This window comes from Pongo abelii, chromosome 20 (assembly GCF_028885655.2).
Source record: "Pongo abelii isolate AG06213 chromosome 20, NHGRI_mPonAbe1-v2.0_pri, whole genome shotgun sequence".
Classification (NCBI taxonomy): domain Eukaryota; kingdom Metazoa; phylum Chordata; class Mammalia; order Primates; family Hominidae; genus Pongo; species Pongo abelii.
The window spans coordinates 1,523,937-1,550,923 of NC_072005.2; the positions used below are offsets into that span (position 1 = coordinate 1,523,937).

At 58.9% G+C, this 26,987-nt stretch overlaps 1 protein-coding gene and 1 long non-coding RNA gene across 5 annotated transcripts; one reads left to right on the plus strand and one right to left on the minus strand.

Annotated features, from left to right (window-relative positions):
- ONECUT3 (one cut homeobox 3) lies at positions 1-25,761 on the plus strand. Its single transcript, XM_024237960.3, has 2 exons — positions 1-1,309; positions 22,864-25,761. Exons 1-2 carry the CDS (start codon positions 118-120, stop codon positions 23,154-23,156), a joined length of 1,485 nt encoding a protein of 494 aa, XP_024093728.1. The 5' UTR covers positions 1-117; the 3' UTR covers positions 23,157-25,761.
- Positions 14,269-26,951, minus strand: LOC129051722 (uncharacterized). Of its 4 annotated transcripts, XR_010138396.1 has the most exons (9): positions 26,722-26,951; positions 25,566-25,708; positions 23,971-24,897; positions 22,941-23,074; positions 22,259-22,302; positions 21,738-21,869; positions 21,146-21,429; positions 17,412-17,500; positions 14,269-14,534 (listed from the first exon to the last, which is right to left on the minus strand). It is a non-coding gene; the product is annotated as an uncharacterized LOC129051722 (long non-coding RNA). The 4 variants fall into 4 exon arrangements; XR_010138395.1 differs by lacking the exons at positions 22,259-22,302; positions 26,722-26,951 and having other exon boundaries at positions 14,273-14,534; positions 25,566-25,703; XR_010138398.1 differs by lacking the exons at positions 14,269-14,534; positions 22,259-22,302 and having other exon boundaries at positions 16,731-17,500; positions 21,146-21,869.
- Positions 26,952-26,987: the final 36 nt, after the last annotated feature.

Sequence of the window (26,987 nt, forward strand, 5' to 3'; positions counted from 1 at the left end):
GCCGCGCAGCTGGGCAGCCTCGCGCGCAGCCACCGGGAAGCGGGCGGGAGTCATGCAGCGGCCTTGAGCACGAGGGGCCGGCCCTGAGGAGCGCGCGCGGCGGGAGGGCGGCCGAGCATGGAGCTGAGCCTGGAGAGCCTGGGGGGCCTGCACAGCGTGGCCCACGCGCAGGCGGGCGAGCTGCTGAGCCCGGGCCACGCGCGCTCGGCGGCGGCGCAGCACCGCGGCCTGGTGGCGCCCGGGCGCCCGGGCCTGGTGGCCGGCATGGCGAGCCTGCTGGACGGTGGCGGCGGCGGCGGCGGTGGGGGCGCCGGTGGCGCGGGCGGCGCGGGCAGCGCGGGCGGCGGCGCGGACTTCCGCGGGGAACTGGCGGGCCCGCTGCACCCGGCAATGGGCATGGCCTGCGAAGCGCCGGGCCTGGGCGGCACCTACACGACGCTCACGCCCCTGCAGCACCTGCCGCCGCTCGCGGCCGTGGCCGACAAGTTCCACCAGCATGCGGCGGCCGCGGCCGTGGCCGGGGCGCACGGCGGCCATCCCCACGCGCACCCGCACCCGGCGGCCGCGCCGCCCCCGCCACCCCCGCCGCAGCGTCTGGCGGCCAGCGTGAGCGGCAGCTTCACCCTCATGCGCGACGAGCGGGCGGCGCTCGCCTCAGTGGGCCACCTTTACGGACCCTACGGCAAAGAGCTGCCCGCCATGGGGTCGCCGCTGTCGCCGCTGCCCAACGCGCTGCCGCCCGCGTTGCACGGCGCCCCGCAGCCCCCGCCGCCGCCGCCACCCCCGCCGCTGGCCGCCTACGGCGCGCCAGGCCACCTGGCTGGGGACAAGCTGCTGCCGCCCGCCGCCTTCGAGACGCACGCCGCGCTGCTGGGACGCGCGGAGGACGCACTGGCCCGCGGGCTGCCCGGAGGCGGCGGCGGCACAGGCAGCGGCGGAGCGGGCAGCGGGAGCGCCGCGGGGCTGCTGGCGCCGCTGGGCGGGCTGGCGGCGGCCGGGGCGCACGGGCCGCACGGGGGAGGCGGCGGCCCCGGCGGGAGCGGCGGCGGCCCCAGCGCGGGCGCAGTGGCCGAGGAGATCAACACCAAGGAGGTGGCGCAGCGCATCACGGCGGAGCTGAAGCGCTACAGCATCCCGCAGGCAATCTTCGCGCAGCGGATCCTGTGTCGCTCTCAGGGTACGCTCTCTGACCTGCTACGCAACCCCAAGCCGTGGAGCAAGCTCAAATCCGGCCGCGAGACCTTCCGCAGGATGTGGAAGTGGCTGCAGGAGCCAGAGTTCCAGCGCATGTCGGCGCTGCGCTTGGCAGGTAGGAGCGTGGCGCGCACAGCCAGACCCTGGGGGCGCCGGCTCTGGACTCTCGAGCACCTAGCGGGGCGGCGGCCTGATGCCCGGGGCCAGCGCCCCAAGCCCCGCCCGTGCGCCCCGGCAGCCCGGGACCCCCTAGCAGGAAGCTAGACCGCGATCCGCGCCGCTGCCCGTTTGTACAGTTGCCAAAAGGGAGAAAGGGATTGTGCCGCCTCCCCACCCCCGGGTCGCCGCTTCTGCCCCTTTCGGGAGCGCGTAGGGGTTGTCTAGTCCTTGTTAGACTGCTGGGAGGCTCCAAGCCTCTCCCCAAGCAGCCCTCAGGAAAGCTCATTGTGTGTGTGCGTGTGTGTGTGAGCGCGCGCCTGTTGGGGGGAGCTGTGTCCCCGAACGAGCTGCTGTTGTCCGCTAAGGCGCCACTCCCCTCCTCCAGAATGGGTGGAGAGGGGCTGTTGAGCCCCCAGCCCCGGGCCACAGAGCTCCGAGACGTTGCGGCGGGCGCCCGCAGCTCAGCAGCAGAGGCCGAGCCCGCGCTCATCCCCCCACCTGCCCCAGCGCGCGCTTCTTTGTAGTTCGGCCCCGCGATCGATACCCCCTCCCTCTCCCCTCCGGCCGCTGGCAAAGGTCACCCGAGAATGGCGGGGGAGGGGCGGCCCCGGGGACCCTCGGCCCGCGCCGCCCGGAGGCCTTCACACCCCGCGCAGTTTGGTGGTGGCTCGGGTGCGCGCGCCCCTGCCCGCCTGGCTTTGGGGTTTTGTGTCTCTCATGTCCACTTCTCTCCTCTCTTGGTCGGAACACACTGGTATCTCTATGTTTTTCTCTTGCTCTACGTTTTGCTCTTGTTCCTGCTCGTTCTCTCTTCTCCCTGTCAGTCTCTCCGCCTCTGTCTCTGTCTCATACTCAGCCACCGGCCCCCTGGGACCCTCCTCCCTCCTCCCTCCCAGCTGACAACAGCTAAGTCCACACCTGCCCTCTTACAGGCAGCCCGGCCGGGCCCCCATTTCCTAGGTGGAGGTGTAGGGGTGCAGGAGGGCCCCTGGCCTAGGTGGGGGTTTGTTTCCCTGGTGGTGCTGGGGAGGGGGCTGTCCACCCGGGCCACAGGGACAATAGCCGCGGCGGCTGGCGCCTGATCGATCGCTTCTCCGAGCACAAGGGCGAGAAAGGCGGGGGCTCTGGGAGGCGCCCCACTAGCAAAGAGGCAGAGGGGGTTGCGGCTATGCCCCCAGGCAGCCCGTCCAGGCAGGGGGGCTGGGGAAAAAGAGGACAGCGGGGGGTCCTGTGCTGTTCCTCCCTAGCAAGCCATTCCCTCCCTCCACCCCAGGAGGACCAGACAACCCCCTGGGAACCTGGACCCACAGGCCGGCCTCAGTTTCCCCCTTCTGCAGAGCAAGCAAGGTGACTAGCCGGAACCTCTTATGGGATTCTTAGATTTTTCTGCGTTGGGGCAGGGGAAAATAAATAGTCTTTCGCGTGTGGCAGGGTAACCTTGTGCTCAGGGAGGTCGCGTGAACTTGGACGGTTTCAGTCTGTCCTGCTCCCCTCCCCATAACACATACAGCGGCACTCGTGTGCTCACCACAGACAGGCGGTCATATCCGCACACAGCCACGGCCCTCGAGGTGCAACGCGAGGCCTCAGGTGGCAAAGGGCACACCCCTGGCAGCTCTATTTATTTATTGAGACGGAGTTTCACTCTTGTCGCCCAGGCTGTAGTGCAGTGGTGCGATCTCGGCTCACTGCAGCCTCTGCCTCCCAGGTTCAAGCTATTCTTCCGCCTTAGCCTCCTGAATAGCTGGGATTACAGACGCCCGCCACCACGCCTGGCTTTTTTTCTTTTTTTTTTTTTTGCATTTTTAGTAGAGACGGGATTTCACCATGTTGGCCGGGCTGGTCTCAAACTCCTGACCTCAGGTGATCCGCCCGCCTCGGCCTCCCGAAGTGCTGGGATTACAGGCGTGAGCCACCCCGCCGGGCCTAGCTCTGACGTTTAAACACCAAGTGGTTGCCATCACACCAGTAATGCAGGGACAGCTTCTATATCCCGATACCCACCACCTCCTGCCTCCTCTGCAGCACATATTTGGGGGACATTGTGTCCACCGTGGGTGCACCCAGAGTCCACACCAGTCTCCATTTTTCCCCGTCACGTTATGTAACTGACGACCCCTTAGCAGTACTGGAATTGCAGATTTGGGGGCCACAGAAAACATCAGCCAGAGCGTCACAGAAGGGCAAACCGCAGGCGAGAAGTCCCATGGGGGGGGTGGGCTCCCCGCAGCCGGGACAGCAGCACCCAGCACCCGCCCTAAGTGGACACTGCCTGCTTCGCCGGCACCCGACCCTGCACCCAGGTCGGTGTTCGCTTCTGCCGGCCCCACCGCCATCCAGGCCTCCGCCGTCCCCTTTCTGCCACGGGGAGAGTTGCAGATGGGGAAACAGGCTGCGTTTGTGCCTCGTCTTCCTGACTTGTGACAATGACAAACAGTCTCAGCTCTGGGAGTCTGGGTTTCCTGTCGAGGAAGGGAGAGTTAGAAGAGTCGCCGTCTCAGGGGTGCGTGGGGGAACCGGAGGGGTGAGCGCGGCTCCTGGCACCCCGGAGCCTCCCGCAGGGCGCTGGGGTGTTGAGGATGATAAACCCGGACCACCCTGCCCGCCTCCTCTCTGCCGGGTCCGCTGCCCACGCCGTGGCCCCGCCGCGCGGCCCCGCAAAGCCCCGCGGCAGCGGGGTTCACGCCGTCAACCTTGCGCACCTGTCGCGTCTCAGGTGTCCTGGGGGCCGCATCTACACCACCGGACTCCGCCTGGGACGTAAGAGATGGCGGGGGCGAGGGCCGCGGGGTCATTAGGCTCCGGCCCAGGCCTTTAGTTCCGGTCGCTGCGCAAATGAAAAGCGGTTAAGTAGCGGCAAATCGCGGCGGTTAGGGGGAGATGGCCGGATGCGTCCCCATCTCCACCTAACACGGCGACGGCGACGCCCCAACGCTGGTGCTCGGAAAGGGAACTCTGCCCCCCCCGCCCCCGCACCATTTCAACCCCGCAGCAGAGGACTCGCGGCCCTTTCTACTCTGGCATCCCCATTCCCCGCTCCGCGAACACCGCGGGCCTCCCCAGGCCTCCTCCAAGGAGAACTTTGCGCCCCGGGTCTCCCGTCGCGCTTGCCCGGCTCGGGGCCGGCCACGCGTTTCCGCAGGTGCCGAGTGTCCCGCCGGGCGCCGGGGCCAGGAGACAGACGGGGACAGGGAGGGAGAAAGACCCGCAGGTGCAGACGGAGAGGGAGGGAGAGAGGTGGAGATGGAGAGAGAGGGAGGGGGAGAGGTGGAGATGGAGAGAGAGGGAGGGGTCTCGAGACAAAACCAGAGAGTGGGGAGGGAGAGACCCGGAGCGGGAGAAACAGACGGGGAGGAGAGAAAAAGAAGCCGAGAAAGGAACAGAGGTGAAGGAGAGACGAAAAGAGAGGCAGAGAGACAAAAATAAAAATAAAAATAAAAAAGAGAGAGAGAGACAGAGAAGGGAGAGGAACTCTGGATGCTGGAGGCTGCCTCTGCCCACCCCCGCCCTCCCACAGCCCCCTCCTCCTTCCCCACGGAGGGGAATGGGTGGTTTCCTTGTTTCACCAAAGCACGCAAGAAATCCCACCGCAGACCTCGGAGTCCCGGCCCCACTGCCTGTTCTGCGTGCCTCAGTTTACCCATCTGTAAAATGTGCGTGCGGTGGACCGAATGCTGGGTCTGACACTGTCAGATTCTGGACCCCGTCGTCTGGGAGTCCTGCAGCCCCCAAGCCCATTCCCATGGGGCTGGGAGCCTCACCCTACCCCCACCCCAAGGTCCTCCGAGTCCCGCACTCGGAGCTGCCTCCTGGTCAAAGCCCTCCCCTGGCGCCGTCTCCAACAGTAATTATGGGAGAGGGGCTGGGGGAGGGGCGGGCGGGCTCCTCGGCGGGGGTGGGGGCGGTCGATGAATTCGAATTACCGTCTCTAATTCATCACCGTCGCCGGGTCGATAGCTTCGGCCGTCTTCAAATATTGTTTAAATTGCAACTCCGGAGGAAAAGTATTTTTTGTAACTGATCAGAAAAAAAATATGTGTATAGATAATACAAAGTTAGATGGAGGTGGTTGAAAGAAGGGCCTCGTCTCCTCCTGTGGGCACCATGGGGAGGCAGGAGCCCAGAATCCCTGAGGGATGGTGAAGCCCAGCATGGGGGAAACTGAGGCAGGGAGGACCCCCCCCCCCCAGGTGGATGGGATGTTTTGCCCTTAAGCAGAACAAATTGTCCTAGGGACAAAAACCAGAGCTGTGTATGGAGTTGCATGCTGAGGGCACCTGGTGCAGGAATTGGGCACCTCTGTTTGGTGGTGGGTGAGCAGGGGGGATGCCAGCGACTGGTGACCTGAGGGGATGGACATGGAAAGGAAAAAGAGGCAGAACCTCTTCCCCACCTAGGCTCATACAGGCCCTCCCTCCCCCACTTCTCCCCCCTACCCACTGCCACCCTCAAGGGCTGAGGTTGAAATGGGCAAGGCAATCTGGGAGTCCCCCTTAAAGGGACAGGTGTCCACCCCCCACAAGCACTCTGGAACCCCCACCCAAACTCTGGATGAAGGGGAGGGATGAGCAAGGAGAGGAGGAGGAGGAGGAGAGGGAAGGGAGGGAAAGAAGGGGAAGAGAGGAGAGAGGTAAAGACCACTGTGCCTTTTGCAAAAACCCCACTTTCTACCGCAAGGGGTCCACGCCTCTGACGGGCACCCCCAGAAAAAGACGCCCCACACCACTAGACAGTAGAGATAACCAAGGTCAGGGGCTTGGAGACCCGGGCCTCCCCTGGGCTCTGTCCCTGGCTGATCCCTGGCAAAAGGGCTTGAGCCTCAGTTTTCTTATCTGAGAAACGGGCAGAATGAAATGACGCCTAGGAGAGGGGGTATGAGGTGCTGGAGGGGCTCAGGGGTCTGAAGGGGACACATAGGTTTCCACAGGGATGCACGGAGTGTGGATAGACCCAGACCGTGCCCAGGACCATGAGAACCAGACCCATGTGGGGCTGTGCACGAAACCCGGGTGACTCTGGTGCCCCCAAACCAGCACCCCCCCACAAAACTTCAGGGCCCAGGGAGGCGCAGCCCTAGCTAGGGACCTGGGCCAGGATCAGGGTTCAGGCTCCCACCTCTGGGTGCCCACAGCCCTCTCCCTCCTCCTCAGCTCACCTGCCCGGAATGACATTTTGAACACGATGCGGTTCCCATACCCACCCTACAGACCAGCAAGCTGAGGCCGAAGAGAAAGGCACTTGCCAGAGCCCCGCACTGCTTCTGATGTGGAGCCAGCTTCCGCCAGGAGGGGCCATAACAGGACCAGGGCGTGGGGGTTTCGGCTCCTCCGACCCCGCTGAGTCTGGTGGGCCTAACACTAGGCTGGGGATGCCCAGGCTCCCTGACCTCCGGCAGAGATGGGGAGCATTCCAGGAAGGTGACGCTTCAGGACGAAGGCTTGGAGGTGTATTGAGGTCAACGACCACAGAGAAGGGACCAGAGCGGGGTGGCACTTTCCACATTCTCAGCCACTTGGCCGATCCTCAGGTGGGGCCAGGTGACCCACCAGTTCCGCCTCCCCACCTCACAGGAGCCACATCCTTTAGGGGCAGTGAGGCCTGCGCTGCGCTTCTCCCGGTCCCCCAGCTCCTCCAAGTATGATGGTGGTGTGGGCATGTGAGTCCTCTCACCTGGGAGACCACCGGAGACTCCCAGAGAGGATGGGGGGTCCAGGTCCCAGCCTCATCAAGTCCAGCTCAGAGCCCCCAGGACCATCCCCGCTTTTGCTTTTCCCGGCAGACCTCCCCCTCCCAACGCCAGCCTCAGTCCCAATAATTCCTTTCTGTAGCCTGGGAGACAGGGACTCTCGCCCCCACATCACAGAGGAGTCTGGGGGAGTCTCTTGAGTGGTGAGGGGCTGGAGCTGGCCTTTGGCTCTGAAGTCCTCTTAGCCTGAAGTCCTAGAACTAATCAGGAACCATTCATTCTTCTCCCTGAATCTCCCTCCCATTCCGTGCTGCTTCTCCAACAACGATTACCATTCTAGTCTAAACCACTATGGCGGTCTCCCCCTCCTCCTTCCCCATCAAGGCCTCCCGGCAGCTCCACTCGCGCTTTTTTTTTTTTTGGAGATGGTGTTTTGCTCTTGTCCAGGCTGGAGTGCAGTGGCGCAACTTCGGCTCACTGCAACCTCTGCCTCCCAGGTTCAAGTGATTCTCCTGCCTCAGCCTACCAAGTAGCTGAGATTACAGGCATGAGCCACCACACCCAGCTAATTTTTGTGTTTTTAGTAGAGACCGGGTTTCACCATGTTGGCCAGGCTGGTCTCGAACTCCTGACCTCAGATGATCCACCCACCTTGGCCACCCAAAGTGCTGGGATGACAGGCATGAGCCACCGCGCCCAGCCCACTCCTCCTTGCTGCCGTCTCCCCCACATCCTAAGGGAGTTTTGCATGGCCACTTTGGAGTTCGTTTTCCCCGGGTTGGCACCCTGCCCCGTGGCTCCCCAGAGCCCTAAGATATAAATGTGGTTTCCGGTGGTGGCCTCCTGCGTGGATGTGGGAGGGGACTTCTGGCTGGTGGGACCAGCAGGGACAAAGGCTGGGAGGTGGGAAAGCCCTGAGTGGCTGTTAGGAGGGAGGCTGAGCCTTTGTAAGTCGCCGGCAGGTAGCCCGGCTTACCCGGGAGAGCTGGTACTGGGTGGAATCAAATTCTTAATTAAATATGGGCCCTGATCAATAGGGAGGGAAGCACTGGTGGGGTAGGGGAGAGGCTGAACCAGGAGCCAGGGAGACCCACCTGACCTTGGGCAGCCTTGGGACACCTACGGCCTCAGTTTCCCCTCTGCCAAGTAGGTGCTAATGTGAGAGGGGCTGAGAAACCGGCACCCCTCCTGAGTCCCGAGTGTAGGCAGATGTGGGGGGCGATGGGGGACCCCTCCGAGCTACCAAGTCATGAGCACAGAGCCACAGAGTTACAGCAGAGAGAAACAAAGACTCGAAGATGTGCCTGGCACAGGCTGCTGGAGAGGCGTGCCCGGGTCACAGGTGTAGACGCACCCGGGGACATGTGTGTAGACGCCTGCGTTCACACTGGGAGGAGTGCAGACTGACCCAGGACCCCCATCCGCCCTCTGGCAGAGTCTTGAGCCAGCAACTCCCCAAAGTGGGGTGCGGGGACATCTGGAAGAAGCCCCATCTCCCCCTGGACGCAGCGACTGCGCCATCCGGAGACCCTCGTGCTGGCTGCTGGGGGTCCTTCGTGCCTTCCGTGCGCCCCCAGCTGCACCCGCCAGCCCTTCAGCCCTCCAGCCCTCCTGCCCTCCTCTCTGGGAGTCCTCTCTGGGAGGACAGAAGCTGCTGGGCTCTCCTCCCTGGAGCTGGGGCTTTGGGAAGGTCGAGCCGACCCTCGGGGAGTGGGATGCGCGAGTGGGGGACGCTAGTTGCGGGGCAGCAGGGGTCCACGCATTTCCAAGAGCCCTTTCCTGTCCAAGGACCTGCTGGGGGGATGACTGTGCCTCAGTTTCCATCACCCAGCAAACCCCGTCCCGCAGCACCCGGGAAGCTGCGGAGTCGGGCTGGAGCCGCCGCGTTGCGCACGTCGGTCCTTGGCGGGTGTGTGGATCCCTGAGCGCGCCCGGCCCCCAACAGCCTGACAGGACCTGGACGCACGTGCCCCGGCGCCAGGAGACCCGGGACCCGGGACCATGCGCCCGCGGCCTTGGAGCCTCAGGGTCACTGGTGCGGGCTCCGCAGAAAAGCGCAGCCCCCAGCAGGCGCCCACCATCTCACCCCCGCATCCCACCCCAGGGGAAACCGCGCCGCACCAGGCGCGAGTGGCCTTCTTCCCTGTCCGTCGCCCCAGAACCGCGGCCGTCCGGGGTGCGCTCAGCTCCAGCGCAGTGGGAGGACAAGACACGTTCCTCCTCCCCTCCTCCACCTCCCTTGTTTTTGCTCCCTGGTTCCCTAAAATATTCTACATTATTTTGGCCCCGCAGGGAGGCTTACTTTGGGAGGCCAAGGCAAGAGGATCTCTTGAGTCCAGGAGTTCCAGACCAGCCTGGGCAATAGGAAGACCCCATCTCTACAAAACTGTTTTTAAATTAGCCGGATGTGGCCGGGCACGGTGGCTTCTCAGCACTTTGGGAGGCCGAGGTGGGTGGATCATCTGAGGCCAGGAGTTCCAGACCAGCCTGGCCAACATGGCGAAACCCCATGTCTACTAAAAATACAAAAATTAGCCGGGCGTGGTGGCACAGGCCTGTAATCCCAGCTACTCCGGAGGCTGCGACCGGAGAATCGCTTGAACCCAGGAGGCAGAGGTTGCAGTGAGCCGAGATTGCATCATTGCACTCCAGCAACCTGGGTGACAGAGAGAGACTCCATCTCAAAAAAAAAAAAAAGAAATTAGCCGGATGTGGTGGTGTGCACTGTGGTCCCGGCTACTCAGGAGGCTGAGCCAGGAGGATCTCTTGAGCAAGGGAGGTCGAGGCTGTAGTGAGACATGACTGCGTCACTTCATTCCAGCCTGGGCAACACAGGCAGACCCTGTCTCAAAAAATGATAAACAAATAAATAAATCTACATGATTTTACAAGAGTTAACGCATTCGCCAGGTTCCGAATTTAAAGGCAAGACGAGGGGCTTCCATTCCCCTCCCTTCTGCAAATCACAGTTTGTATTTCTCCTTCTTGCAAAAGGCTGCGCTCCAGGAATAAATTTTTATTTCCTTTTTTTGTTTTTTTTTTTTTTTTTTTTTTTTTTTAACAGAAAGGGGAGCTTCAGATGCTCCGTGATTCTTCCCCCCACTCAGATCCGTGAAGCGCGCATCCTGATCATTTTTGCCGGCCGCCTAGTGCTCTCTGACTCGGCGGTGGTTTCAGGCTTTCCTGAACCACGTCCCCGCCCCGCTGACATTTAGGCTGTTTCCAGTCGTTCGCGGTCACCATAGCGGCTGCAATGAATACGTCCGGGGCGGATCATTTTACAAGTGTGAGTTTATCTGTGGATTAATTTCCCAATAATTGAAACGCTGGGTCAGCCTCCCCAGCCCCTTTCTGGGTGGCCGCTTCAGCCGCTTCTTATCACTGATTCCTTTCCTGTCATCTTTTTCAAATCCATTTCCCACTGCAGGCGCTGCGTCTCTGTAACATTTTTTTTTTTTTTTAATCAACGCCTTGTGCGTGTGTGTGTTTGCCCACTCGCTTTGCTCCCGTTTGAGAGTGCCTGAATGGGGTGGGTCTCTGTGGCTGCATGTCGGAGGGTGAGAGGTGCCCCCTGACACCCCCACGCCCCCACCCCACGGCGGCCCAGCCTCCAGATGGAGCCGCAAGGGAGCGACAGCCCGAGAGTCCAAGTGGAAACGCGTTTCCCGGTTAAGTCTTTGAAGGCTCAGAACTAATTTGAAAATGCAGTCATTAAAATCCCATCAGGGGAGGCTGGCGGGGCAAGCTGGAGGGAGAGGGGTGGGGACAAGAGGGAGGTGGGCGGGGACCTCCCAGGGCTGGGTGCCTGCTGAGGCCAAGGTGGGCTCCGAGGCCTCGTGAGATGTGGGCAGGGCAGGCATGGGGAGGGTACGCCACCCAGAGTGGAGGGGTAGCGGGAACAGAGTGGGGCCAGATGAGGGGCTGGGGAGGCCTCTGGGGGTCCACGCCTGGGGCATGACTCAGCCCCGTCTCCTTGGAGAAGGTTCCACTGCCTCCCACCCATGGGAACCAATTTTCCAGCTCCCCCAGGGGTGCAGGGTGTAGACAGAGGGTGTAGGTATGTGACCCGGGACCCCCACAGTAACTGGACACGTGACCTTGGGTAAGTCACCCACTGACTTGGGTCTGGAGAGACAGGGGGGCAAGACACCAGCATGGGGGGGGCCATCAGTACAACCCACATGTGGGGCCGGGAAGCTGGTGGCGGGGGCAGGACGCGTTGCCAAGGAAACTGGTCGTCATCCCAGCCGGAGACCGGGCTCCATATTGAATTGTCTGCTCCAAGAAGCCAGAGCTGAGCGCCATAGGTGGCTGAGGGAGGGGATATCCGGCTCCAGGACACGTGGAGGGGACAGGCACACAGCGGGGTAGACTCACGTGGCTTGGTAGTTTGGGGCACTGTACAGACTGTCAGGCACAGAGGGACAGGGGACGGTCACTTGAATCGCCCATTGCTGCATCCTGGGGCATCTTCTCCCTTTGGGCATTGCCCAGCTGGTCTCCATCTCCTCTAGTTGCTCTTTGATCTCCTCCCTGGACCTTGGGGACCCCCCAGGAGCCTCCACGTCCCCCTCCTCCTGGTGCCACCCTGGCTTGTGCCTCTCCTGCCGTGCCGCCCCCAGCACTGCCGGTGTCCACTGGGCTTCAGGGACCCTCCCTCCAGCCGTCCCGAAGCCTGGGCCTGGTCTTCTGGTCCATCCTCCCTCCCAGCCAGCTGTGTATCCACTCGGAGGCCTCACAGAGCCCAGTGGAGCCCGCGCCTCCCCTCCAGTACCCACCCAAAGGCGTCCTCTCTCCCCCTTTCCTGGACTCAGAGCGGAGCTGGCCTCCTTGTTGGGGAACAGAGTCCCAGGCAGCCGCCGCTTCATGCTGCCCTGTGACTGTGAGCGGAGGCCAGCTCCTGGAGCTGCCTCTCTCTGGCCTCACGCAGTAGCTGCTCCCTGAATGTTGAACGGATGAGTCGGTTGCAGGTCCGAGCTTCGGCGTTCATTCCTTCATTACTTTTGGGACTGCAGCCCGGTGGGAACCCAGGGCTCTGGGTCACTGCGTTCACTTGATAAACCAGGAAGCTGATGTCCAGAGAGGCCAGGGTGCACGTTCAAGGCCACTCGGCCCACAGAGCCCACCCGCGTCCCCATGGCCGCCGTGGTGAGGGGAGCAGGGGGAGGCGGAGAGGAGCCACCCTGGGGCTGGGCGGACATGGATGCGTATCCCACAACGCAGGCTTCTGCGGGGTGACACCCACACTCACCCCAAGACCCTGCACACCCCACAGCCCTCACATCTCACATCCACACCGCGAGCCAGCTGCATCCCACACACGGATGTCACACCGAGATCCGTTGCCTCATCCACCGCCCGTCCAGGGCCCCACAAGCTGACACCCGTTTTCCCGCGCAGAATGGGAACAGCTTTCCTAACAGTCATAGGTTTCTCAGCTTCTCACTTCGGTGGGGTTTGGATGTGCAGGGCTGCCGATCCCCATCGTGGTTGAGTGCCTGTGCAGGCACCGCCCACCCACACACAGTACCTCGCTCAGACTTCGCCCTCCACCCCGCCGGGACATTTGGGAAGCCTCAGGCAGCCCCACGCGGGCACACCCGATGGTGGACAGAGGCTGGCACCCTCAGCCCGCACGCGGCCAACGTCAGGCGTGTGCAGAGGCACCCATGGGCCCGCCTCCAGGGGCGAGGTGGATGCTGCATCCTGAAGGCTCCCCCGTTACAAGCCCAGCCCCTCCAAAGGCCTCTGGATGAAGGGGAGGATGAAGGGGGAGAGGAGGAGGAGGAGGGGGAGAGGGAAGGGAGGGAAGTGAGGGAAGGAAGGGGAAGAGGGGAGGGAGGTAAAGAGAGGGAGGGAAGGAAAGGGAGGAAAAGAAAAGAGCAGAGAGGGGAGAGAGAGGGAGGGTGAGTGGAAAAGGAGGGGTGAGGAGGTGGAGAGGGGCTGTTCCCCTCTTGGAGGATGATGGGGAAAGGAGGGGTGAGGAGGAGGAGAGGGGCTGGTCCCCTCTTGGAGGGTGATGGGGGTTGACAGGTGGGCCCCAGCTTGGGCTGCAGCAATGAGTGAATTCAGGGCCCCTGCTCAGCTACCGGCTTCCTGCTGAGGGCACTCGAGGAGCCCCACTGTCCCACCCGGTGCTCCAGGGCAGTGGCTGCTGGTCTTCCTCAGCAGGGTCTTGCAGTCTGGGCTGAGACCCCCCATGCTCCACCACCCTCATGTGGGACAACCCAGGAACGTGTTAGTCACTGCACAATCACTCAGCCACTGCGTATACCTCCACTCTGTGCTGGGCCACAGAAAGATCTCAGGCCCCACGAGGCTAAAAGGAGGACCAGTGGCCCCTGGGAGTCCCAGAGGACGGGCCCCAGGCTCCGCTGTGGGGGGAGGGAGGAACTTCCTGGGGAGAGGCCATTGCTCCTGGGCGTTGAGGAATGTGTAGGAGTTCTCTGGCTGGAGTGACCCAACTTTCTACTCTTGGCCCCAGTTTCTCCATTTCTCCCCTCTCCAGGAAGATCCTGAGAGAAAACCTGAGGCTCAAGGCCTTCCTTGAGGGAGGGGGAAACTTCGTGGTTGGAAGGCAAGTGTCGCACAGAGCCCAGCCCCTCTCAGGCACTCCCAGATGGGAGCTGGGAGCCTCTTGTTAGCCCTGCCATATTCATTCAGGACTTTTCTGGCTAGACCCTTCCCCACAGCCCAACCATGATCAAGACCATCTTACAGTTGGGGAAACTGAGGCTAAGATGGTCCAACACCAGGCAGGGCCCAAGAGGGCAGCAGGTCAGACCACCCTCTTGGGCCCCGGGGTGGTCGGCTGTCCCCAGCAACTTTTAGAAAGGCAGGAGGTGGGACAGAGCTGGTGTGTGGGGGCCAAATCCCAGGGGGTCTGCAGGAAATGCCTTCATCCGGAACTTGAGGATCTCCCCCAGTCCAGCCCCCTTTCCCCGCCATGAGACACGGCCTACAGCCCCGGCCCTTTCCTGGGTTGGGGCAGGGACGGCTGCCCTCTGCTGGACACAGCGGGAACAGCAGGGATAACTGAGCGAAGGGGCTGCCACACTCCCGGGACCTCCCCGCTCCAGGGCTTTCCTGATCCCACCTGCCCAGAAAATAAAACGACCGCCTTGTTGATGCTGGGGGCGGCGGGGCAGGCCCAGGACGGTGCCCTGGGGCGGGAGGCTGGACGCTACAGTAAAGCCACCATGACTGCGTTTGCCGGGCTCCCTGTGCATGGGCTCAGATGTGGGCGTGGGGTCTCCGTCTCTTCTAGTTGATCTTTGATCTCCTCCCAGGGCCCCGGGGACCCCCAGGAACCAGCCCCAGATCCTCCTCATCCTTAGATTCCAAAAAAAGACTGATAACCGTTGGGAAGACGGGATGGGTGGGGTACCTGGAGTTCTCAGATCAGAGCCTCCCGGGGGTGATTGCTCCTGGAATCAGGGCCTCAGTCCCCAGGGTCCTGGAGGAGGTGCAGGGCTGGCTGCAGGGAGTGGGCTTCCTGTCAGGACCCAAACCCTCACTCAGTGGGGCCCCTGGACAGAGCGGGTGAATTGTTGTAAAAAGAAGAAGGGGTGTGGCAGGGGTGACAGGGAGAGTTGTGGGATTAGACAAGGGGTGTTGGGGTAGCCTCACAGGGAAGAAAATACCTGAGCAGAGACTAGAAGGAGCTGAGGGGGGTGGGAGGGGACTTGGGGAAGAGCAACCAGGCAGAGAGAACCGTCGTGCAAAGGAGCTGAGTGAGTGAGGCCAGGGCGGGAGGCCGGACAGAGAGGCGGCTGGTGGTGGATGGGGAGAGGGAAACACCTGGAAGAGCTCAGGAGCCCGGGGAGGACTGGCCTGCACCGAGACATGCCTGAAGGGGGCGCACTGTCTTTACAAAGGAAGGGACTGAGGCCTCCAAGGGAATGGGACTCGCCTGGGGTCCCAGAGCAAGCCTGACAGCCTGGCCCCGCCCCACTCCTCCTCCAGCTTGGTGGCCAAGGTCTGTGTTGGGGGCCACTCTCTATCCCCCCAACTACAGGTCAGGAGCCACTGGTGATGGAACCAGGGGCTGAGTATCCAGTGCTGGCCACATACTAGGAGAATCCCAGGATGGGGTTCAGCAGTGTTGATGAGGATAATGAAGGAAATCAGGGGGAGGTGAAGAAAACAGAGGAAGGGGGTGAGTAAAAGAAAGGTCATGGAGGAGGTGTGGGGAGGTGGAAGGTGGAGGTGATGGAGGAGGTGGTGGAGGTAGAGGAGGTGGAGGTGATGGAGGTAGGAGTGATGGAGGTGGAGGTGGTGGAGGTGGAGGTGATGGAGATGGAGGTGGTGGAGGTAGAGGTGATGGGGGTGGAGGTGATGGAGCTGGTGGAGGTAAAGGTGATGGAGGTGGAGATGGAGGTGATGATGGAAGTGATGGAGGTGGAGGTGAAGGTGGAGGAGGTGGAGGTGGAGGAGGTGGAGGTGGAGAAGGTGGAGGTGGAGGAGGTGGAGGAGGAGGAGGTGGTGGAGGTGAGGGTGGTGGAGGTGGTGGAGGTGGAGGAGGTGGAGGTGGTGGAGGTGGAGGAGGTGATGGAGATGGAGATGGAGGTGATGATGGAAGTGATGGAGGTGGAGGTGGAGGAGGTGGTGGAGGTGAGGGTGGTGGAGGTGGAGGTGGTGGAGGTGGAGGAGGTGGTGGAGGTGATGGTGGAGGGGGTGGAGGTGATGGAGGTGGAGGAGGTAGAGTTGGTGGAGGTGGAGGAGGTGGAGGTGCTGGAGGTGGAGGTGGAGATAATGGAGGTAGAAGTGGAGGTGATGATGGTGGAGGAGGTGGAGGTAGAAGTGCTGGAGGTGGAGATAATGGAGTTGGAGGTAGTGGAGATGATGGTGGAGGTGGAAGTAGAAGAGATGGAGGTGGTGGAGATGGTGGTGGAGGTGGAGGTGGTGGAGGAGGTGGAGATGGAGGTAATGGAGGTAGAAGTGGAGGTGGTGGTGGAGGTGGAGGTAATGGAGGTAGAAGTGGAGGTGGTGGTGGAGGTGGGGGTAATGGAGGTAGAAGTGGAGGTGATGGTGGTGGAGAAGGTGGAGGTAGAAGTGCTGGAGGTGGAGATAATGGAGGTGGAGGTAGTGGAGGTGATGGTGGAGGTGGAAGAGATGGAGGTGGTGGAGGTGATGTTGGAGGTGGTGGAGGAGGTGGAGGTGGTGGAGGTGATGGAGGTGGAGGAGGTGGAGGTGGTGGAGGTGATGGAGGTGGAGGAGGTGGAGGTAGAGGTGCTGGAGGTGGAGGTAATGGAGGTGGAGGTGGTGGTGGAGGTGGTAGATGAGGAGGTGGTGGAGGTGAAGGTGGAGGTGGTGGAGGTGGAGGTGATGGAGGTGGAGGTGGTGGAGGTGAAGGTGGAGGAGGTGGAGGTAGAGGTGCTGGAGGTGGAGGTAATGGAGGTGGAAGTGGAGGTGGAGGTGATGGTGGAGGTGGTGGAGGTGCTGGAGGTGCTGGAGGTGGAGGTGGTGGAAGTGGAGGTGGAGGTGATGGAGGAGGAGGTGCTGAAGGTGGAGGTGATGGAGATGGAAGTGGAGGTAGTGGAGGTGGAGGTGGTGAAGGAAGAGGTGCTGGAGGTGGAGGTGGTGCTGGTGGAGGTGGAGGTGATGGAGGAAGAGGTGCTGGAGGTGGAGGTGATGGAGGTGGAGGTAATGGAGGTGGAAGTGGAGGTGGAGGTGATGGTGGAGGTGGTGGAGGTGCTGGAGGTGGAGGTGGTGGAAGTGGAGGTGGAGGTGATGGAGGAGGAGGTGCTGAAGGTGGAGGTGATGGAGATGGAAGTGGAGGTAGTGGAGGTGGAGGTGGTGAAGGAAGAGGTGCTGGAGGTGGAGGTGGTGCTGGTGGAGGTGGAGGTGATGGAGGAAGAGGTGCTGGAGGTGGAGGTGGAGGTGGTGAAGGAAGAGGTGATGGAGGAGGAGGTGGAGGTGCTGGAGATGGTGGTGGAGGAGGAGGTGCTGGAGTTGGAGGTGATATGGAGGGTGTGATGGGACAGCACTGACATTGGTGGTGCAGGAGTGATGGTGGAGGAGAGGACGGAGGTGGAGGCCTCATTGGAGGCTGGTGGAGGTCGCGTGGCAGAGGTGGCAATGGTGGGCCCTGGCAGCATGAGGCTGGTGGTTGGTACCAGGGCCAAGTCCAGGGCTTCACCCCCGTCCCCACTCTGAGGCCTGTCAGTCCTTCTCTCCAAGCCTGTTTTCACTTCTGCACAAGGGGTCCATAACCACCATGGCCTCTGGGGTTGGCACAGGGGTGGCCTTTAGGACTGGAGTGGGGGTGAACCTGATGTCGGGTGGGGTGCTTGCAGGGGTCATGTGGTGATGGTGATGGGTAGGGGACGCAAGGAGGGGGCGTCCTGGCGGCCCCCCTACTCCAACTTACACCTCTGTCGGCGGCCGTGGGGGATGGGAGCGATGACAAAGCTGCTCGCGGTAAACAGCTCCGACTGGATCGATCTGGGCTGTGAGGAGCTGTAATTAGATTGAACGCTGGGAAGGGGGGCAGCAGAGCCTCTTTTTGCTGCGATCGACAAAACGCGAAGTTTTTTCAGACTCTGCCTGGCCCGGCCCCTCCCCCAGCCTCTGCCTCTGGGGTCCCCATTAGGCACCAGATTGGAGCCTGGGAGGTGGGGTGGGAAAGGGACGATATGCATCCTACCTCCCTCCCCCATCTAGGCCAGTGGACTCTGTTTTCTGGGCTGCCCTATTGGGACTGGCTGGGCAAGCTTGAGGGGTGGCTCACATTCTCTGAGTAAATAAGGAGAAAACCCCCTGCCTCGTAGAATTATTGTAAGGATTGAGGCTGGGTACTGTGATTCATGCCTGTAACCCCAGCACTTTGAGAAGCTGAAGCTAGAGGATTGCTTGAACCCAGGAGTTAGAGACCAGCCTGGACAACATAGTGAGACCACAATTCTACAAACAAACAAACAAAAAACATATATATATGTTTGTGGGGTTTTTTTTGTTTTGTTTTTTGGTTTTTTTAAAATTAGCCAGATGTGGTGGTGTGCACCCACGGTCCCACCTACTTGGGAGGCTGAGGTGGAAGGATTGCTTGAGCCCAGGAGTTCAAGGATGCAGTGAGTCATGATTGCACCACTGCACTCCAGCCTGGGCAACAGAGCAAGACCCTGTCTCAAAACAAAACAAGAATTATTGTTAAGAATTGAGTGACCAGGTACATGTAAATCTCTTGACACAAAGATCTTGTGAACTTTCTGAGGAGCATTTGTATTTCTATCCCTACTGTAAATGTAGGATAAATTTGTGAGTAAATTGCTAAATGAATGAATAAATGAGTGAGTGAATGAATTAAACATTACAACAGGTGAGGCAGAAGGGCCTCCCTTGGAATTTCAAGGCCCCATTGAGTTTTGACTCAGCTTTCCCTTTGAAAGAATGGAGGACTGGGTCCTCTCCTGTAATCCTCACAGGGTGGCCGAGTGCCAAAGAGGTGAGAGGTCAATTCAGTTTTTTGCGTTTCTTTATGCAGATAAAATATAAACATAGGTTCTTGTCTCTCCTTTCACACATAAAAGGCTCCCTGGTACACTGTTCACCCTTCAGGTTTTCCTTTGCCATCTTTCCAGATTCATACCCATACCCTCCCTCTCTGTCAGTCTCTCAATATAATTACAAATACAGTCTGTTGCCTAAATTAACATTTAGTAAATTAACATTATTATGCTTTTGGCAAACATCGTCCACAGCTGAGCCATGTAGAGTACTAGGACTGCATTTCCTTTCCTGTACAACTCTTTGGTTTTCCAGGAGTTGATAGCTGCCAAACAAAAATTCTTCCCATGCTCCCCAACAAAATTTAAAACCAACTCAATAGGACTTTCCACACATATTAGGTCATCTCTGATCTGGGTGGGGCTGCCCTCCATACCCTGGGGGTCCTTTTGTCTAGCTGTCTTCCAGGGTCCTCCTCATCCTCATTTGGAGGACCCCTTTTCTCTTTCAGCTAGGTTGGATCACATTTTCTGAATCCCACACCATCCTTTTTTGATTTACCTCCTCGTTTGAATGGAACACATCCTCCAGTAGCTTTCTGAGAAAGGGTATGTGGGAAGTCAAGTTTTGGAGTCCTTGAACATCTGATTATATCTTTATTGCACTTTCATGTTTGGTCTTTTGGTATTTAGCAATTCTAGCTGAAAATAACTTTTCCTTGGAACTTTGAAAGCCTTGCTCTGTTGTCTGCTAGTTTTTGCACACCCAAAGCTGCTTGGATTCTTGATCCTTTGCATGACATCTGGCTTTCCTCTAGACGCTTTTTAGGATTTTCTCTTTATTCTTGGTGCTCTGAAATTTCACAACAATGAGGCTTGAGTGTCTTTTTCATTCATTAAGCTGAGGACTTGATTGTCCCATCCCCATTTTTTTAGAGCTGGGGTCTTGCTCTATCATCCAGGCTGGAGTGCAGTATCATGATCATAACTCACTGCAGCCTTGACCTCCTGGGCTCAAATGATCCTCCTACCTCAGCATCCTGAATAACTGGGACCACAGGTGTGAGTCACCATGCCTGGCTAATTTTAAATTTTTTGTAGCAATGGGGTCTCGCTATATTGTCCAAGCTGCTCTCAACCTCTTGGGCTCAAGTGATCCTCCCACCTTGGCCTCCCAAAGTGCTGGGATTAGAGGCATGAGCCACTTCATCCAGCCTATTTATTTATTTATTTATTTATTTATTTATTTATTTATTTTTGAGACAGAGTCTCGCTCTGTTGCCCAGGCTGGAGTGAGTGGTGTGATCTCAGCTTACACCTCTGCTTACTGGGTTCAAGCAACTCCCCTGCCTCAGCCTCCCCAGTAGCTGGGATTACAAGTGCCTGCCACCACACTCAGCTAAATTTTTTTGTATTTTTTGTAGAGACAGGGTTTCATCATGTTGGCCAGGCTGGTCTCGAACTCCTGACCTCAAGTGATCCACCTACCTCAGCCTCCCAAAGTGCTGGGATTACAGGAATGAGCCACCATGCCCGGTGGGCCTATATATTTTTAAAAATTATTTATTTTAAGACAGAGTCTTATTCTGTCACCCAGGCTGGAGTGCAGTGGTGAGATCATGCTCACTGTAGCCTTGAACCCCCAGCCTTAAGTGATCCTCCTGCCTCAGCCTCCCAAAATGCTGAGATTACAGGCATGAGCCACTGCACCTGACCACCTTTAAACTGGAAACTCATCTTTCAACACTAGATTTTTTTTCATTATTTGATCATCTCTTCCTCTATTTTTGAACTGTCTCTTGATCAGGTGACAACCCTGCTTCATCTTAATTCATCCTCTAACTTTTTATTCTCTTTCATTTCCCATCTTTGCAGCTGTGTACGTGTTCCATTTTCTGGGATATCTGCTTAACTCTCTCTTTTTTTTTTTTTTTTTTGAGATGGAGTTTTGCTCTTGTTGCCCAGGCTGAAGTGCAATGGCACGATCTTGGCTCACCGCAACCTCTGCCTCCGAGGTTCAAGCAATTCTCCTGCCTCAGCCTCCCGAGTAGCTGGGATTACAGGCATGCACCACCACACCCAGCTATTTTTTTTGTTTTTTAGTAGAGACAGGGTTTCACCGTGTTAGCCAGGATGGTCTCGATCTCCTGACCTCGTGATTTGCCCGCCTCGGCCTCCCAAAGTGCTGGGATTACAGGCGTGAGCCACCACGCCCAGCCAATATCTGCTTAACTTTATCTTCCAGTCCTTACATGGAATTATTTTACTCTGGCTGTTATATATTCACATTTTAAGAGCATTTCCTCACTCTCTAATGGTCCCTTTTACTTAACAGCATCCTGTACTTGTTTCATGGATAGGATATTTTTCTCTTACCCCTCTGGGAATATTAATTATAGCTTTGCCTGCCTTGTCGGTTCCTTCTGAGTTTATTCCTCCCCCACCAAACCATTTTTCTCCATTGTTCTCCCCCCTCCTCCCTCCCTCACTCTCTCTCTCTCCCTCTCTTTTTCATGTTAGACGCTTTTCTAAAATGTGCAGTAACCCACAGGCATCACTTGCATTTAATTGTGAAACCTGAAACCGCAGTTAGAAGCCCCACACATTCCAGGTCAGAGGGAGTGAAGTGTGTGTCAGCTCACACCCTAGACGGGCGAACCTGTTGTCCCCGAGACATGAGTCATGGCAGAGGGAACATTCATTTATTTCTGCGGACGTGTATGGACATTGATCTAGCATGTCATGTTCCAGGCTGTTCTGCAACCAAAAGAAAAGCTTTCTGTGCCATCCCAGTAGGCCACCACGGCTAGCACAGACAGGAGACTGGGAGCAGAGACCCACTAGTACAACCTGCACCACCGGCCACTTCTGGGGTCACAGAGTAGCTGGAACTCCGGGATGGAGACAAGGGCAGGACAGCCTCTTCAGCACCACAGTCCCAGTCTGGATGCAGGAGAGAAATTGAGATTCTGATGGAGTTTCAAGCTGATGCCACAAATGAGCCCATCTGACTTGTGGCCCAGCTCCTAGGTGGGGAAGCCTGTGTTTTGTACCCACTGACACCCACTGCATTGAGTGGAGGGGTCTACTTTGCTTCTGGAGCAGCAAGAGCAGGACTCGGCTTCAGCCCTGCCCCATCACCCCGAGCCTTTGCTTTTCTCCCCTTTGCAAGTGTCTGGTCTGCAGGCCACGGGGCAGCCTCCTTCAGCCCTCTCCCCGATCTGTGCAGGCTGACCAAGAGGAAGCGTGACCTGCTCATCTGGGAGAGGAAGAGGTGGTCCCTGCACTCTCTCCTCCTCCTCCAAAGTCTTCTTCCTTAGATGTTCTGCGCTCCAGAGGGTCCACTGGGTGCCTGAGGGAGGCCAAGTCTGGGTGGTCTCAGCCTGTGGATAGGGGCAGGGGCAGGAAGCAGGGATTCAGATGTCAGAATTGGGCTGTGGACTCACAGGGTCCCTAAGGGTATCAGGCCTTACAGCAGCGTCGCTGCTGCTCATTCGTAGAGCTTGGTTGTCAGAGCCAGTTGCCATGGCACACACCTGTAATCCCAGTGCTTTGGGAGGCTGAGGCCAGAGGATCACTTGAGGCCAGGCATTTGAGACCAGCCTGGGCAACATAGCAAGACTTCCCCTCCCCAAAAAAAAGAAAAGAAAGAAAGGAAAGGCCCTGGTTGGCCCATCATTTCTGGGGAAGGCTGCTGGGTTTTGTGATGCACCCCAGGACCTAGTAATTAACCAGTTATTTCACCCGAGTCTACACTGAGCCAAAAACTCACATGTGCAGTTTCCATGTCATTTCCCCAACACCCCCAGGTTGGGGCTGCAGAAAGGAGAGGAGAAAGTTACCAATATCAATTTCTGTGGTCCTTTAGGTCGGGAGCGTTTGACGGGAGGACGGGGTTTTGGGGGGTATGAGGCTTGGGGGGTGCCTGAGTGGGCTCCATGGAGAAGGGGGCTGGAGGGGGTGGTAGCCGTGCCTGCAGAGGGGCGCTCACACTGTGTCCCCTTCTTTGTCCTCCCCCCACCCCAACCGCATCTGCTTTCCCTGCCTGTCCTCGCCTTCCATCCTGTCTCCACCGCCCTCTGGCTGCATCCTGGACTTTCCCGTTGTCTCCCTGTCGACCTTGCTGTTTCCCTGTCTCTGTCTCTGTCTCTGTGTCTGTGCGTCCCTGTGTTCCCCGCTGTCTCCCCCTCTGCCTCTCCCTGCATTCTTGTTGCTTCTGGGCTCTCCCTGGGTCCTTATGTGCATTCGCCTTTCCCCAACGTGTCCCTTCTCCCCTCCTCCTCATCCTCCCGGCGGCGTGCGCCGCCTGCCTCTCCCCGGCCGGCCACACGGTGGCGCTGTGTCCCGCTCGCCCGCCCGCCCGCCGCTCGCCCGCAGCCTGCAAGCGCAAGGAACAGGAGCAGCAGAAGGAGCGCGCGCTGCAACCCAAGAAGCAGCGCCTGGTGTTCACCGACCTGCAGCGACGCACGCTGATCGCCATCTTCAAGGAGAATAAGCGGCCGTCCAAGGAGATGCAGGTCACCATCTCGCAGCAGCTCGGCTTGGAGCTCAACACCGTCAGCAACTTCTTCATGAACGCGCGGCGCCGCTGCATGAACCGCTGGGCTGAGGAGCCCAGCACGGCCCCCGGGGGCCCCGCCGGCGCCACGGCCACTTTCTCCAAGGCCTGAGGCGCCCCGGCCCCGCGCCCTCCCTGCCTCCACGGCCTGGGCGCTGTGCCCCCACGTCTCCTCCCCCCATCCTGCCGGCCCGGAGACCCGCCCCCAGGGGGCACCTGGAGGGGGTGCTGTCCGGGCCCCCACACCCGGGGAGGGGGAAGCAGCACACCCCCCAGCCCAAGTGCACAAAAAGGGCCCCCCCTCCTCCCTCCACGCCCACTCCCTCCAGGCCAAAGGAAGCCCTCCACCCCCCCCGGAGGGGAGGGAGTGACAGAAAGGGGTTTCCCAGCCCCCTCTCCATTCAGGACGCCCAGAGGGCCTCGAGAAAAACCAGGGCTCACTGTGTTGTCCCCTAAAGCGGGTCAAGAAGCACATACTAGAAATATAAACCGGGTATTTAAAAATGGAATTTTAAAGAATAACCCCTCCTCCGTGAGATCCCCTGCCCCACCGAGGGAGGTAGGAGAAGCCTTCCTTCCTCCCCACCCGCCCCGGCCGCCTCCCCAGGGACCTCAGCCCTTTCCAAAGTCGCCAAGAACCCACATCAAGCCGGATCCTTACGGTCCCCCACCCTCCCCAGAACCAACCCCACCCGCTGGCAGGACGGCCCCTGCGGCCGAGAACTGAGCTGCCCCTCTCAGCGGCCGGGATTCCTCGTGCCAAGAATCGCCTGCCTTAAAGTCTGGGGAGGGGCCTGCGGCGGGCGCCCAGCACCCACGGGCGAGCACCCTTCCCACCCCATCCCAGGCCGCAGGGGACGGGGGGCTCCCACATGCGGGTAGATTCCAGACCCCCCCTCCCGCCCCGTCTGTTGAGTTCACTTTACCTTTAGGCACCTTCGTGGAGCGCAGGGAAGGACGCAGCTCCGGACACGGGAGACCACGCCCAGGCTCCCAGGAGAAGGGGACCCGGACGGAGAAGGCGCCGCTGGGGCCGCCCGGAGGAGCCCCTCTGCACGGGCCCGTGGAGACGCTTCCTGCGTGGAACCTTCTGGAATTCACCGCCGTCCTTTCCGCCCGCGTCGGGGGCTGAACCGGGCTTGCAGGGGGCAGCGGGGTTGAACCTGGTGTTGGTTTCCACTCTCGCCAAAGAGAAGACGCCGAAGAAGGTGGAATCCGCTTGCTCCATTTTTTGCCAAAAAAATTTACAAATGGGAAGGGTCGGAAATGAAAATGAGCGCCCCCCCTTCCACCCCGCGCTCTCCCCGGCTCCTCTCATCTGGTCTGGGTGACCTCCGAGACTGGCCGGCCGCGGGATCCCAGGAGTCCGCCTCCTCCGGGGGTTCAAAATCCGAGGCCAGAAGGAACTCCCTCCCACCCATCGGCTGCCTCCCAGGGAGGCGGCGGCCCGCCCACTCCCTTGAAAATGCAAAAGACATTTCTAGTGAAATGCCCCTCCCCTCCCCCAGGTAAAGGCTACCTCACTCAAGCTCATGTCTGTGATTGGAAAATCACGCCTGATACCAAAGATTTCTCCCAAGGATTTGTGCTGGATGACAGGATTCCCTGGCCTGGGACCCGGCTCGGGGCCCCGCCTGCCGGGTGCCACCCCTTCCCGAACCTGAGAGCGAAAGAGAGAGAGAGAGAGAGAGAGAGAGAGAGAGAGGGAGACAGACCGGGAGAGAGGGAGGGAGAGGATCGTGAGGTCGATGAGTGCCTTCTTCTTGAACCAAAGACGTGTATGGAGTGTTCTCTTGTCCTTATCGACTTGCTCTGCTCCCAGCTTTCCAAGCGACCGGATCTGAGTGATGCTTCTAGAACATTTGGGTGTTGGGGGGTTCCCAATAGTAGAAAGGGTCCCTGTTCCTGCTCAGCACCGCACCTCTCTCCCCCCCCACAGACACACATGCAGACACACACATGCAGACAACACGCAGACACATGCACACACACACGTGCACACACCTGCAGAGATACGCAGGCACACGCACACATGCAAAGACACGCATGCAGGCACATGCAGACGCACACATGCAGAGACATACATGCAGACACGCAGGCACACATGCACACATGCAGAGGCACGCAGGCACACACATGCAGATACACACATGCAGATCACATGCACACACACATGCACACACACTGGCTCCTGTTTTTCTGTGGTGTCACTGGGTGCCAGCAACTCAGTATCTCCCACCTCCCACTAAAACCTGGGCCTCAATTTCTCTCCCATCCCGACCCCTAAGTTCCTGATGGATGAACCTAGAACTGTCCTGTCCACTCCAGGCCGGACTGACATCCAGGGCCCACGTTTTAATTTCTTTTTAAAAAGCTTTAGGTCTTGCCAGGCACGGTGGCTCACGCCTGTAATCCCAGCATTTTGGGAGACCGAGGCAGGTGGATCACAAGGTCAGCAGTTCAAGACCAGCCTGACCAACATGGTGAAACCCTGCCTCTACTAAAAATACAAAAAAATCACCTGGGCATGGTGGCAGGCGCCTGTAATCCCAGCTGCTTGGGAGGCTGAGGCAGGAGAATCTCTTGAAACCGGAAGGTGGAGGTTGCAGTGAGCCGAGATTGCACCACTACACTCTAGCCTGGGCAACGAGAGCAAAACTCCATCTCAAAAAAAAAAAAAGAAAAGCTTTAGGTCCAAGAAGATGCAGCCTATTCAACATACCATATTATTTGTCTTTATACCAAGGTATCCTATAGATATACAATGTTTTAAATTTCTTTTTTAGAAACAGGGTTTTGCTCTGCTACCCAGGCTGGAGTACAGTGGTGCAATCATAGCTCACTGCAGCCTCGACCACCTGGGCTCAAGTGATCCTCCTGCCTCAGCCTCCCAGTAGCTGGGGCCACAAGCATGCACCACCATGCCCAGTTAATTTTTTAAGGGATTTCTTGTAGATATGGGGTCTCACTATGCTGCCCAGGCTGGTCTTGAACTCCTGGCTCCAAGGGGTCCTCCTGCCTCGGCCTCCAAAAGCGCTAGGATTACAGGTAGATAGACATTTAGTGGAGGAAGAGGCTCTCAAAGGCAATAAAATGCTTCTGATCCAAGAGAATCACGCTGCAGCCCTGGCCCAGTGAGCTTCTTAGAAAATCGATGCCTGGGCCTCAGGCACTGGCCGGAGCACAGGCCTGAGGGGGGCCGGGTCTCCTAGATGCTCTCTGCTTGGCCTTCAAGGCCAAGCAGACGCTAGGGGGCCTCCAGTTTTGTCCCCTGCTGGAAATTTAGGACTTGGCTTGGGATCGTTCTGGTTGTGGAACGTTTTAGCTATGCTGAACTTCTGGGCCTCTTGGTCACAGAAGTGGCCCAGCAGCACTTTGGGAGGCCGAGACAGGAGGATCGCTTGAGGCCAGGAGTTTGAGACCAGCCTGGGCAACACAGCAAGACCCCACTTCTACAAAAAAAGTAAATAAAGTGGCCCAGGACTCCTGGATCCTTTTCAGATAACTTCGTATCTCTCTCACTCACACACACGCACACATACACACATCCCCCTACCTGTTTCCAGACCCCACCCCAAACTTGGCCAGACCCCCACAGAAGACTCTATCCCCGACCTGCCCGCCAGCCCCTTGGGCCCTCTCCTGCCTGCCCCCACACCCACTTGGATGTCACATACCAAAGAGCATCCGTTCTCCATGCAGGGAACAACACCTCCAGCACAATTCCTTCGAGCCTTTGACAATTTTCTCTGAAATACCTCAAAATATTTAATGTATAGTTTATGTGATTAAAAAAAATCCTTAGCTAGTTTTTGGAATACGTGACTTGAAGCTTTATACCGTTAAATTATAATTTTGCAGACGATGGCATGTCGTTTCTTTGACGAGTTCCGTGGGAGACACATTGAATGTCAGGGCTGGAGACCAGAGGGAAAGTCAGAGG

Bases quoted from the DNA above. Each gene is read 5' to 3' on its own strand.
- ONECUT3 (XM_024237960.3), top strand. From the start codon at position 118: ATGGAGCTGAGCCTGGAGAGCCTGGGGGGCCTGCACAGCGTGGCCCAC. The intron at 1,310-22,863 runs GTAGGAGCGTGG...GCTCGCCCGCAG, and splicing joins GTCGGCGCTGCGCTTGGCAG to CCTGCAAGCGCAAGGAACAG.